This window comes from Pundamilia nyererei, unplaced genomic scaffold (assembly GCF_000239375.1).
Source record: "Pundamilia nyererei isolate P.nyererei 1_Seehausen unplaced genomic scaffold, PunNye1.0 scaffold00001, whole genome shotgun sequence".
Classification (NCBI taxonomy): domain Eukaryota; kingdom Metazoa; phylum Chordata; class Actinopteri; order Cichliformes; family Cichlidae; genus Pundamilia; species Pundamilia nyererei.
Window position 1 is genome coordinate 9,426,576 of NW_005187402.1, and position 13,913 is coordinate 9,440,488.

At 40.3% G+C, this 13,913-nt stretch overlaps 2 protein-coding genes across 2 annotated transcripts; both read left to right on the forward strand.

Annotated features, from left to right (window-relative positions):
- Positions 1-1,060: 1,060 nt before the first annotated feature.
- LOC102210658 (uncharacterized) lies at positions 1,061-8,361 on the forward strand. The gene is made up of 7 exons (XM_005719743.1): positions 1,061-1,340; positions 4,993-5,143; positions 5,571-5,714; positions 5,906-6,034; positions 6,155-6,385; positions 6,638-6,763; positions 7,140-8,361. Exons 1-7 carry the CDS (start codon positions 1,183-1,185, stop codon positions 7,365-7,367), a joined length of 1,167 nt encoding a protein of 388 aa, XP_005719800.1. The 5' UTR covers positions 1,061-1,182; the 3' UTR covers positions 7,368-8,361.
- A 1,776-nt stretch (positions 8,362-10,137) lies between these two features.
- LOC102210942 (probable alpha-ketoglutarate-dependent hypophosphite dioxygenase) lies at positions 10,138-12,283 on the forward strand. Its single transcript, XM_005719744.1, has 7 exons — positions 10,138-10,187; positions 10,546-10,736; positions 10,946-11,198; positions 11,278-11,369; positions 11,478-11,617; positions 11,712-11,816; positions 11,916-12,283. The coding sequence occupies exons 2-7, from the start codon at positions 10,607-10,609 to the stop codon at positions 12,000-12,002; spliced, it is 807 nt and encodes a 268-aa protein (XP_005719801.1). The 5' UTR covers positions 10,138-10,187; positions 10,546-10,606; the 3' UTR covers positions 12,003-12,283.
- Positions 12,284-13,913: the final 1,630 nt, after the last annotated feature.

Sequence of the window (13,913 nt, forward strand, 5' to 3'; positions counted from 1 at the left end):
CACGAGCTGTGCAGTTATTCAAGCACAGACTCATCTAAATGTATCCAAATTATCTTAAAGAGTAGTTTACAGTTTTCATACTGAACCACGGTGTGTGTGTGTATGAAATGTTTGGGGGACCCATTCTAGCCAAAAAGTTGCTGCTGAGATTTATTGCCTTTGACCAAAATGTCACACAAACAGTCTGAAACTGCCTCTCTTTGAGCCACTACTGTTCTTGTGGTTACAAAATATTTATTGGTCACAAGGAAAAAGGAAGTTGGGAAGTAGTCATCAGTTAATGAGTTAACGGTAAAAGATCAGGAGATTTATTTCCATTGACATTTGAATGCTTAAAATGCTAAAATACTATATTTGCAGTTTGGTATGTACGTAAAATGTTTCTCAGGAATTCATTTTTTTACCACGACTGGCCTCGAATCTCTCGGACACAATGGGAAACAGTGTGTAGCAAACTAGGTTGTCAAATTAATTTCCTTAGTGTTAATAAAAGACAGCTTAGCCTGACTAAGAGGAACATAATTAACAAAAATCCTTTAATTTACTTGATTGTCCCTTGGATGAACTTGTGATTTACTAATTAACCTGTTGCAGCCAATTTCCCTCAGTCCCAGTAATGAGCAGACTGGTGAATGCAATCAGCCTGACTCTGTCATTATGCGTTATGAATAAATGTATGCATTACCATTATTATCAATTACATGTCCTACAATACATAATCATGCATAAATTATGCATATCTATTCAGCTCCTCACCTATTAGCTCTTTTCTGAATTGCTTATTCAGAAACAGCTCAGCTAACGGGCACGCAGTCCCCAGCACTGACCCACATGCACAGACTCACACAATCGACACTAACTGGAGTTTCCCAAATTCTCCAAATGATCTAAACCAAAAAGGCCAACTGAGAAAACATTTGAATAATGTGTGGTCACATGTGGGGGGTTACAATACTTTCAACAGCTAAAGTACAGTGGGACAGACCCTCCTCAGCAAAGAGCTGGAACAGCTTGTCACTTCCTATTCGTTGCATCATGTGGCTCATGGTCTCGGCTACTTCCTCTTTTCACTACGTATCAATAGTAGACGACAGTATTTACTTTCCACCACACGCGCCGGGGAGGCTGTATGAAGAACAACTAGTTTGAGAACTTCATGACGATTTACATATTCGATTTATAATGGATGGAGATCTGCTGTCTTTGTCATCTTCCTCCTCGTTATCATCTTCAGCAGCAGAAGGAGAACCAACAGGAGGACAGAAAGATGCTTCACCTAAAAGTGACAGCAGCCTTCCTCAGAGCCAACAGGAACCCAAATCAGCTGAAGAAGAGTTATGGTGAGTGTGTAAGTGTGTGTGAGTGCGTGTGTGTGTATTTCTACGTATGAAATAGAAACAAAAACAGGAAAATATGCGGTAAATCGTGTCAATCACAGCCTCAAATCCACTCATGGTAAGATTTATGTAGGCAGGATTGCATAGATGGCTACCTATAGTGTACAAGGGGTGCTGAGTTTCTGTCCACCTAAAAAAAGTACATAGTTTCAGACCCCGAGGTATACAATATATTTTAGAAATGCTTTAAAAAGACTCAAAGTCCCATTGTAGATAAAAAACCTTTTAAGTGACATGTTTTTAAAGATATTTGTGTAGTTTTACGAGGAAGTTCCCCTCAGCGAGAGGAGGAATAAAGAGTAACTGCGGAGTTTCCCATGAGATCACCAAAAAAACGTAGGCTTCAGTTCACTGTTTCGCAAGACTTGGTTTAAATAGAAACACCACCAAAATGTCATTTCTTGCTTAATGTCAAGAAATCAAACTTTAAAAAAGTATCATTTAAGTGTCTTTTATGTTTCTTACACTTATTTCATGGTACATATAAAACATATGCGTGTGACTAATATTCTTTCTCCTCAATGGGGGGTGGGTACACTTTATCACAGTATTTACCCATATGATGAGTCTTAAAATCAGCCTCGTCCGCCTCCTCCTGTGGGGCTTTAACTGTGGCCACCCCACGCACAAGTAGAGTGATATTTGTCAGGGTTACCAGCAAGAAGGAAAGATTTTTTTCTGTCTACCTCTTTATTATATGCCATGACAGTAAATTACCATATTGCCGCAGAAGGCAGTAGCATTTTGGTGTCCTTCCGAGATGGCATATGATTGAAAACTTAGTGAAACTGGGTCACGGAGTGTGTATCGACTGTCAAAGCTGGAAGAGAAAAAGCTCTGTATCAGGGAGACATGGAGCATAGTTGCTTCAGTGGGATGGCTGAATACACAGTGTTAGCTTGCCAAGACAGGGTTTTTGGCATGGGTGCATTTGTATTTAATGCCGCAGTGGCCACTAAAGTTAGGCTCTGTTTCATTTCATTGTGTTTCTTTACAGCTTCTGCCCTCATACTGCACCTCCCAAACTGCAGAGCAGAGGGTTCATTGTAGCTGATTTCCCTATTAGTGACCATAAACAGTCTGTGCTAAAGCCCTTTGTGCTCTCGTTGAGCCCAGAAATATGACAGATGGCACAGTGTAAAATTAGACAAGCAGTTTTAACCATGGATACACTTGCTTTTTGTATAATAACCGTTTCAAATCTCAGAACAGGCTTTGAGCATTTTAAACGTACCAAAGGAACTTTTGCAGAATTTCCTCAATGTTTTTTGAAAATATCACCTTTTCAGAGAACAAGAAAAAAGTCACTGTTCTGAGTGTTGTTAGCAACATTTATTTTGTTATCCAGGGCTTTCAGCAGTTTTTAGAAAAGCATAGTTTTTAAATGAACTTTGGTTACTAAGAGAGGTTATACGGGGCACTGGTGTATTTGGAGGAACTTTTGAGGTTTGTTTTGTCGTTGCTAAGCTAAACTAAAATGTTGCTGGTGCCCAAAATTAGTAACACTGGACATAGAATGAAAATAATAAAAAAAAAACAACTTCCCTTAATACTGTTCCTATAATCACGAGAGGACACAGAATGTATAGTCCCATTAGAGAAGCTGATTTACCTGACAGCAAAGTTATCTATTTAAATAAAGGTTAGCGCAGAGCACCAAGTAGGTCCAAGTAGGGTTTGAACCTGGTAGCTGGGGCCTTTTTACATGTACTTTGACTTCCTGGTAGCCAGGTTTGGGGGGATTCCCACTGTCCTATCTCTATCAGCCCTGACTACGCCCTGACAGCTGAGATAGGCTTCAGCTAGAGGTGGGCAGATCGAACCAGATAATCATTTTTTGGAAATTAAAAGAAATATACCACAAACATAACACATGTTATTTATAGCCTATAGCAGATTTACAGATTTAAACAAGAGAAGCCAACCCAAAGTGCTTTAGAGAAAGGTACATTTGCATTCCAGATCACCAAAATCTCCAAAAATCCCAGTTTCTGTCACCCAAATGCAGAACTAGGAAGACAAAAGTAAAGTAAAAATCACAGCTTTACTCAACACTTAAAAAACAACAGAGAACAACGACTAACTAAACTACTGTAGGGATGTACGCATGGATGTAAACTCATACATCATGAGGGAGAACACGGCAAAGAACAAAGGGAGACAATAGATGCACAGCAGAAGCAAGAATGGACACACCTGGGGTACACAGGCAGGAGGCTACCAAAGTAAAACAGGAAACAGCACACTCGATCAAGACCGAGACACATGAATTTCACATAGTACTGGACCACAGATGAATAAACATGAAAGCAGAGGGAAATCAGACAAACACGGGGACATGACCAGGGAGATAAAGGATAACAAAACCCGGAGACTAGACAGACGAAAACAAGAGGCACTGATGACAAGGCAGAGACGAAACCAAGGAACAGACTAGACACGAGAAGAGAACCACACTGCTCTCTCCTGCATACGCCGTCTTCACAGGTATCAGTACTGTATCAGCAACACTGGCCCTGTATTTACTTGGTATCAGATTGATACCATGTGTGCAGTATTGCACAGCACTAGCTTCAGCAACCCTGAAATGGATAATGGAAGAAAATGGATGTATGGTTAGATTTATTTATTTTAACAGATTACATCACATTTATATATAAAAAGAGTCTTGGTAGCAATAGTAATAATAGTAATAGCTTCAAAAGTTAACCCATTGTGCCATTTTGCTCATGATTAGACTTCCATGTTCCTATTTGTGGCTATTGCCTTGCTGCTTTCTGAAATTGTGTAACACAGATTTTCACATAGCAGGACACTGAACATAAGTGGATGAAAGCATGTGTTTGCGGAGGAGTTTAGCCTTGAGGGGAATGAGGTATGATCGCAAATTGTTATTCTTTGTAGTACTTAGCTTTGTGAGGTTGCAGCAGTATTTTTGTGTTAAGAAGCCCTGCGGCCTGCGTTCACTGTTTTGTGTGTTCCTCTGTGAGCAGATACCCCACCTCCCCACCCTCGGGCTTCTTCTCCCCCTTTCGACTGCTTAGCTGTTTCTTTTTAAGTGGAGCTCCTATCAGAGCTGGTAGAAAGGAAGCTAGTTTGACTAATTAGACCTTTGCAAATATTTTTCGTTCCTGCGTGCAGTTCAATAGAAAAGTGCATTTTCCAGGGATCATCACCCACGTTGTTTCCATGGGCTATCAATGCGCAGATACATCGGATAGTAAACAAACTTTGATATGCCAGGAGAGACACTGAGAAGAACATCGCTCTGTGTGTGTGTGTGTGTGTGCGTGTGCCTGAGTATTTTGAGTACATAATGTGACTATGCATTTGTGTGTGTGTGTGTGTGTGTGTGTGTGTGTGTGTGTGTGTGTGTGTGTGGGTGTGCATAATGGCTCCTATTCGATTCCCTGTAAGTGCACTCTACGGGAGTGGGCGTTCAAAAGTACCTTGACTTTTTTTTAAGTGTACATGTGCTGGCTTATTAATGGAAATCCTTTTCTGATGTTCTTCATCGTGATTTTATTTAAGGCAAACTCCATATCCTCCTCTGGTATGTATGCATGTGTAAACAGCATCTGTGTGTCGTGTGCAGGGTGCAGGAGGAGAGTCCCGTGGCTGACAGGCTGCTGTCCACAGAGGAGCAGGTGACTCTGATCACAGAGAGTCTGACAGTCACCTCGACTGACCAGGAAAAGCTGCTGCTGCTCAACAAGAACACTGAGCTCCGCAGAGTCAACAAGGAGGTACAGCATCGCATTAAAACCGGCACATATTCTCCACCGGCCCGCATTTTATTGCTGATGTTGGCAATTACATTTAGTTCTCTCTGAAAACCAGAGGAGAACTGTGGGTGTTGTGTGAAAATTGCTGCAAAGCTGTGAAGAACCATCATTTCAGTTCAATTTTTCACTATTATACAACCAGGGCTTCCTGATTTTAATTAGTTGCTTCTTAATAAAAAAGGAAACCGGGGGGGGGGGGGGGGTAACTCTAATGCATTTAGAGTAAGAATGAAGTGCCCGGCTTCAGTTTGTGATGCCAGCATTGTTGTGACGACAGACAGAGTGACGGCAGTAAAGATTTAATGAACGAAGCTATTGATTACTGCAGTGGAGGCCTTGGCAGTAATGACTGTTGTGTGATGATGATGGTCATGATGATGTGTCACAGCTGATGAAGCTGAACGAGGACTGGGACCAGGTGTACCGCAGTGCCACGCTGCGTCTACAGCACAGGCTGGAGGCTTTGGAGCTGGAGAACAGCGCAATCAAACAGCTAAACAACAGACTGCTCCTCAAAGTTGAACATCAGCAGGTAAATGCAACAATACTTTAAGCACTAACACACCACCGCACAACTTATTCCGGGCATTTGCTTATATACTGAGAAGTGGGTGTCGTAGACGAGGGGATTCCTAAACAGTTATCTTGCAGCTGTTTTAAATAGCCATCGATAATAGATGTGGTTTGCATGGGTGATATTTATTGCTATATTTGGGATTGCAGAGTGCAAAGGAGTACTATGAGCAAGCATTGATACAGGAGCTAAAGAAGAACCAAGAGCTGCAAGAATATATCAGGCTGCTGGAGAGCAGGTTGCACCACCCAGGGAGAGACTTCACACCTGCCAAACCGGTATTGCTCCTGTCAGAGGTTCTCACCTGTACCTGATCCCATTGTGCATTTTCTTTTCTTTTTTTCAGTTGTATGATCACAGTGTTGCTCATCTCTTTGTCTTTTTTTTTTCCATCAAAGGGAAGCTTTACTACTGTGATGCGAGGTCCAGCTCTGGGCCCCGGAAGTCATCCTGACCTGTCTTGCGGCTCTGCGCAAAACCCTTCACCCTCCTTTTTCCCAGCTTCTACCAGCCCAGAGGCTGAGTATCAGCGAAAAGGCCAGGCCAGCAGTTCCCCACTGGGAGTGCTGGAAAACTCCAAGCAAGAAGTGCATGATTTAAAAGAGCAGCTGGAGGCACTGAGATGTCAGGTGGGCTGCTCTCTTCTACACAGCTTCCAGAAATGTGTCTGTTTCTAATGAGAGGAGAGCAGAATTGATGTCGACTCACTGTTGCCAGGGAAAGATTTGCTTAATGCTGAAAGAGACTTCAATGAAGCGGTGAACGGCACCACCAAGTGGTGGCTCTGTGCCGCGCAGACATTCATAATAATAAGCGTCCGCAGATTGCAAGATACGGCTTTAACGATGGCTCGCTGCCGTGTTTTTGTCTTGTGTCAGCAGACTGAGATATATGAGGCAGAATATCAGACAGAGCACAACGACCACAAGCACACGCTGCAGGAGAACCGAAGGCTGAGGAAGAAGAGAGAGGAGATGCGCCAACAGGTGGCACTACTGCAAGAACAGGTAGTGTTTTTGTCTATGCAGAAGAGTACACACTCACACAGGCGAACACACCCACATTCATACTTAAATCCCTTAAGCAAAGATTATGAAACCTGCCTGCTGTCTGATCTTGATGCAAACCTTGCAAAATAAATGTGAACCAACAGAAAATTCATGCAGTGACTGGTTATTTCTTTTGGCTTATAGTGTCAAACTAGAGACTTTAATGCCATATTTTTATTTATGTAATATGTTTAAACATATTGTAGTAGGCATATATGATTAATCCACAGCTGCTCCAAATAAAAAAATATACGGATTAAACCCCTTTCAGCTTCGACCTGAATGTCTTAAAGATGTGTTTGTCACTGGAATCTCGTGTGTTCTTTCTCATCAGCTTAAGATATATGAGGATGACTTCAGACGGGAGCGGTCGGACAAACAGATGCTGCAGAGGCTGCTGTTACAGAAGACGTCTGAAAACAAAAACCCTGTGCTCATCCACCGCTGTAATAATGAGCAGCAGCTGCTAGGGGGCGACAAGAGACCACAAAATGGAGAGAAAAGGAAACAGCACCACCCACTCTGCCCAAAGCACCCAAACAGGGACAAAGAGTCAGTGTGACACTTAGAGGGACTCACATCAGACTCACTAAATGTGTCAGCAGCTCTCAAAGGATCTTGAGTACTAAGTCTCGTCTGGAAAAGCATCATTAGACAAAGTAAAACTCTTCATGTAATTTTTTAAGCACTTCAGCACAAACATTTGCCAGTGTGTACATAACTCTCACTGCTGCAAGTTTGAAGTTTCCTTATAGTGTAAAAAGAACAACCTTATGAAATATTCCCTTCACAGTCGAAGAGAAACTGAAACAAAAAGAACAGAAAGAGAAGTAGGAGACCAGAACTGAGCGAGAAGATGAGTGAACCAAAAACTGTAGTTTGAGCTAAACAAACACCTCACAGATCCTCAGCTGACAGCTTCACTGTTTGTGCACGAATGTGCTGGTTTGTGAAAGGAAGTAGTTACACACTGCTGTACGTATGACATCATCACTTAGAACAAACATAACCAGACAAGTTTCAGAAGAAGGTTCTTTCTTTTATTTTTAAGGAATATTTTGAAACTATAATGACGTTGTTACTTAACATGACAGTTTTCAGCTGTGCTAACTCGATCACTTACCCACATAACTTAACTTATAACTTAATAATTTAGCAATGCGGGACTGATATTGGTTGAAGATGTGCCTGTGTAGATAGTTTAGTCAAAATCAGGCATGATTTAGGAGTGTAGTTCATCACACTTGCATCGTTTCATGTTTCTGATAAAGTGTAAATATGCTTTTATTAGGATTAACATATTTAAGTTGCCTTTTGAATCTTTCACTTCATTGCAACACTTTTGTGTAACCCTTTTTTGTAAAAGGTCATTGAATATCTATAATGTTTAATTAAACATACAGATAATTAATATCACTAACAATTATATTTTTATTAGTTTGTGTAATTAAAGATTGTTTAAATGGCATATGTTGTATATACCATGGTGTTGGTGGTTTTGTAGTACATTCATGCTTTTACTGATCAATGATCATTCCTGACATCTCACAAACACAGACAAGGTGTTATGTTATGTTATGTTATTAACATAAGGTTTAGCGTCATACTAGTCATCATAATAATGCTTATATATGCATTACAAATTATTTATTCTCATATGGATTCATAAATGACAGTTGTGGCTTTCTTAAGCTATCTGTGTAATGTTCATAGATACTAATTGGCTAATATACAAAGCAGTTATTAGCCAATTAGTAAACATTATAAAATAAAGCATGATTTGATGATCAATTTTAATACATGTATTCGCATTGATTCAGAATACCAACACAGCTGTGGTTCTTCAGTGGACGCATTGCACTGAACCATCAAACCTATTTGCAATTTCAGAAAGTTGTACAAGGAAGGTTGAGTGGGTTTTTTTCCTCAGAGATTAATATCTTTGCAGTCTGAAGGAAGCGGTTAGGGCTGCTGCACCTTTTTACTGCTAAGTGGTCTTTGTCGTCACTGAAACCAGAGGTCACCAAAGAGTGACTGGAGGGGTTTTCCTAAACAAGATTTTCCACTGCATACTTCTAGGTTTTTGTAACAGACTGTGAAAGGTTGCCTGTCTTTGTATTAAAGGGTTGTTACGTTTATTCGGTCACTGATTAATTGATTTTCACAGATATATTTAAAAGCACAATTGCTTGTCAGCACCAAAGTGATGGAAGGAAGTCACTGTGGAAGCTGCTCTTTGTCACACTGAAACCGATCTGCATCCTCAAACTGATGGGTTGCTTCTACGCTGCTCATTCATCCCTGTTTTCCAGTTTATGAATAAAATATATTGTTATTAATTTTCCCACAAGACCTTGAATCTAGTTTGGTCTTTTTATCAGCTTTTATCATTGAAATATAATGACACAAGTTATGGTTATGGTTACAAGGTTATGCTTTTATTGCATTGGCACTGTGTTTGGGATTTTTTGCCATGGTGAATAATTAAGCCGTTCGCAACCAGGTGCTTTCCAGATGGTGTTTTACGGTGGATCAAAAGAGGTACTGACATCAGTGACATCAATCTAGACAAGAGCCCAAACACCAGTGGCTGAAATGCAGCCCCAAACCATGACGGAGCCTTCACCGTGTGTTACAGATTGCTGTAGAAACTCACTGTTTTACGTCTATCTTGACCTGCTGCCCACAGATGTGCTCAGAAGTTTACATATGGGCATAGCTGTCAGTCCAGTTCTTATATAATTCTCCCTCTTTCCCTTCATTATGAATAGCTTCTTGACAGCCACCCTTCACAGAGACCATTTCTGATGAGGCTTCAGTGAAGAGTAGATGGTTTGACTGAAGCACCAGATGTATTCTTGAAATCTTGTCTCAAGTCTTTCATGGATTTTTACCTATTGTTTAAGGACGGAAGAGGCTTGGTTCAAAACTTTTACACAGCACCACTGATATAATAGGAAAGGACAGAGAAAAATAAAACATCTTCACACCATCATTATGCACAATATGAAGTATGTCTTTTTCTCATCGGTTCCTCATTATGTAAATTCCTGACAAGGAAAAGAACATGTTGAACAAAAGGTCAATGAATTCATGTTGCTTGAAATGTTTTTGTTTCACAACATGTCACACCTTTAAGATACAATTTCTTTTTCCTGATGGTAAAATCGTTCACTGCTCTGGTATTCATTGACCTCAAAAGGATGGAATGTGACAATCATTGTGTGGCACAATTTCAAAGCAAAGACGTTTTACGATGACACAGAGAGGAGGTCCTTGGAAGGTGGGTTGTACACTATATAAATCTGTGCAGCAGAAGCATTGGAGAGCATCCAGGATCCAGACTTGGAGAGACACCAACTGAAGACTGAACAGTGCACAGGTATGATGCTATTAACACATTTACTCCAGCAGTTATGGTTAATAATAACAGCTGTATTCCCTGTGGTACATTCTCCACATTTCACCAAGTTACACATTTCTTATTTTACTTGTTTTTTACTGTGGTTTTGCCACTCCAGAAAAATAAGTCAGTTTTGCATCTCTGTAGGGTGTTTTCTTAATTTGCTTTAGTCCACAGAACAAACATTGTTTATATGGTTTATTTTCAGCCATCATGGCAAGTGGGCAGGACTTTTTTATTTTTATGTCGCTGAAAACACGAAGGAAAACAGGAACTGTTTTGCCTTACCAACTTTTCTATATCTTCTCTACCCCTTAAATACCACCTCAACAAACAGCTTCTACATTATAAATTCTGAAAAAGCCTTAGCCATCGTCTGTGAGACAAGTCCTGCAGAGATGACTGCATCCACAGAGAAACTGCGAGAGAGCTACAACCAGCAGGGCTTCCTCTCGGCACTGCCTGTGCTGAATGAGACAGAGCTGAGGGAAGCAAGAGATGCATTTTCTAAGTTGGAGATGGAATTTGGTAAGTAGCACACAGCGATGAAGAGAGATGGGTAACAAGACAATGCTAGTGCAGAAAAGACAGTTGAGGAAAAAGTAGCAACAGATCATTAATGAGTTGAATTTATCTTCTAAAAGTACGAATATGCATAAAAGTAATTAAAACTAGTAGACTAAATGTTGCCCTGTTTTTTCTAAGGAAAGCTGTGTTATGTTTATACATATATCCAGGTACTGAGTACACGCAGTACAGCCTTCACAATGCTCACCTCCAGTATCCATGGGTGATGAACCTGACCAAGCACCCTCACATCCTGCAAGTGATCACAGCCGTCTTGGGCCCAGATGTGATCCTGCTGGATTCCCGCTTCATCTGCAAATACCCAGCATCGGTCAAACCAGCCAAGGAGGAAACGATTACCCAAAGCAATGGGCACGCTGAAAAAGATGAACTTCCATACGTGGCCTGGCATCAGGACATGAGGTAAATTTTACTCAACAGACAAAGAAGCAAACACGTGTTTGTTTTGCTTTCCTATGCCTAACTCTATTTGTTTGTTCAGGTACTGGGGTATCACTGGCGGCCCTGTTCTTTCTGTGTGGCTTGCTTTGGATGACTCACTAAAAGAAAACGGTGCCCTGCGGGTTGTCCCAGGTATTTCATCTGCTTTAGTGTTTTGTTTTTCTTTTATACAACTTGCTATAAAATGTGCTTTCTAAAATCAGCAGTCTTACTCACAGTGTTGAACTTTGCCTCCTGTAGGCAGCCACTGCTCAGGCATGTTGCCCCATCGCCAAGCCCTCCGTCCTGGGAATATGCTGTCAGTGAACCAGGAGATCCCAGAGGAGCTGGTGCAGGTGGAGGAAGCTGTGTTATGTCCTCTGTTAGCTGGACAGATGTCTGTGAGTTCGGTTTTATTCTTAACTTAAAAGGTTGTAAATGAGGATAAAGACATTGTATGTTGAATGAATGACCTTTTGTTTCTTTAACATATAGATTCATGATGGACTCCTTGTGCATGCAAGTGATGCCAACACATCACAAAAGAGACGCTGTGGGTTTGTGATCCGTTACGTTCCCACCTGTGCTTACCCCACAGAGGTAAGGCCGACGTTTTTCCCTGTTTTGAAAGAATCAGAGTTTCATCTTGTATTTTTCTGTTTTACTGTTTTACTTACTTATTTTACTTCTGTTTCTTAGGATCCTGATCGTCCAAGGAAGTTTCATGCAACAAAGTTGGTCAGCGGGACAGACGCATTCAATCATTTCTCCAACAAAAGCACATGAATATAAGTATTCATGTGACTACAGTCCAATTTGCAAGACCAGGAGTTAATATATGTTACAGAAATATAATGTGTTGTTAAAGCAAATGTTTAAGTTTTATAATCAAATCAAATTTCAGATTATTGATATATTTATCACATTTCTGTCATTTTTTGACATAACTTGCTGTGTTTAAATTCCTTTAAGACTATATCATGAATTAATTAAATAATTGAATGTGTAGAAACTGTTTTGTGCCATAAACTGGTTTGTAAAATTTGAAATAAATGACAAATTGCATACAAACAAAAGAGACTCACGGCGATTCTGCTTTCCAACTAAAATCTTTATATCATATTAATGACGAAAAATCTACAATATGCCAAAAGCCAATTCAGTATGTTTGCTTGGTGTAACAGATTTGTTATAAATTTAGACCGAGTTCAACAGTAAAAAATTTTCTTTCTTTCTTTTTTTTTTACACAAAGCGCTGTTACATTCTTATTTAATGCACAAAGCAGAGTGAAGTCTACTTTGTGAAATTAAACTTATTAACTCTTAAATTTTTGCATTTTCCTGTTCAATTCTCATCATAAACAGAGATGCTCATACAGCTGTTATTATAAACAGTACTGTGCAAAATGCTTGAGCCAACCCTCGGTTCTGTATATTTTCCTAGCAAAATGGCTAATAGGTAATACAAATGGAATTATATTTTATATTCTAACAAGCTTGAAACTAAATATTTGGTGTGATCACCTTTATTCTTCAAAACAGCCTGAACTCTTGTAGGCAGATTTCTTGTAATTTCTTTAAGTAGTTTTCAGGAATAGCTATCTAGATTTCTTGAAGGACACTCAAAGCTCTTCTCTGAATGTCGGCTGCCTTTTTGTTCCATTCTCTGTCATTATAATCCCACACTGCTTGTTGAGATCTGGACTCTGGGGAGGCCAATCCATGGCTGATGATAGTGTTGCATAGGGCTTTTCCGGGTACCCTTTTACAGCTGTGTATTTGGGATAATTTTCATACTGAAAAATGAATCAGTGTTTTGCAAGATCTCCAGCACTACTGGCTGAAATGCAACCCAAACCATGACAGAGCCTCCACCGTGTTTTACAGATGGCTGTAGACTCTCACTGTTGTACCTCTTTCATAACCTCCTCTGTACACATTACTGACAGCTTTATCCAAAACTTCAAATTTGGACTCATCACTGCACCTGTAGTGGTTGATGCTCAGTCCAGTTCTTGTGTAATCTGCAGAAGTGCAGTGTTGTTTGTGAGCAGGTACGGTATGTTTGAGTTTTAATTTGTTTCAAACATTATTTCATTACAGTAGTTCACATTATTAACTACAACTGTGCATAAAGTGGCCTATCTGACCATCTTTGTACAATACACCTCACTCCTCCCTGCATGAATCTTTCTTTTTTATTCGTTCCTGTGGGGTGGAACTCAGCTCTCTCTAAGTCTGATACTGTCTCTCTCTTCTTGGTGAATTCTGTTTTGTAGCGCTTTTCACAGAGTTAATGTCAGAGTTAGAGAAATATCTGACAACGCAGATCCAGCGCAGGATTCATCCAGAATAGTTTTGTTACAAACCATACCACCGTGAAATCTGTGTAACAGTGTAACCGTTGACCTGACCAGTATTTACCATCAGCTCCTGACCCTTCCTCGTATCGAAGTTAGACTGTAATTGTGTTGACTTCCCTGTTGAAGCTGTTTTACGAAGCTTCGGGCAGAGCTGGAAGTACCCGCGCAAGGATACCGATGGTTACACTACACCCTCTTGCAGTAAAGGGAGGGTATGTTGTGTGTTGTGACACAATACAACACAATGACACAATAAACCAGCAGATCGAGTTATTTCTGACTCATCTACACATCGTGATCACTACATATTTCAATTTTTCAATTTCAATTTTTT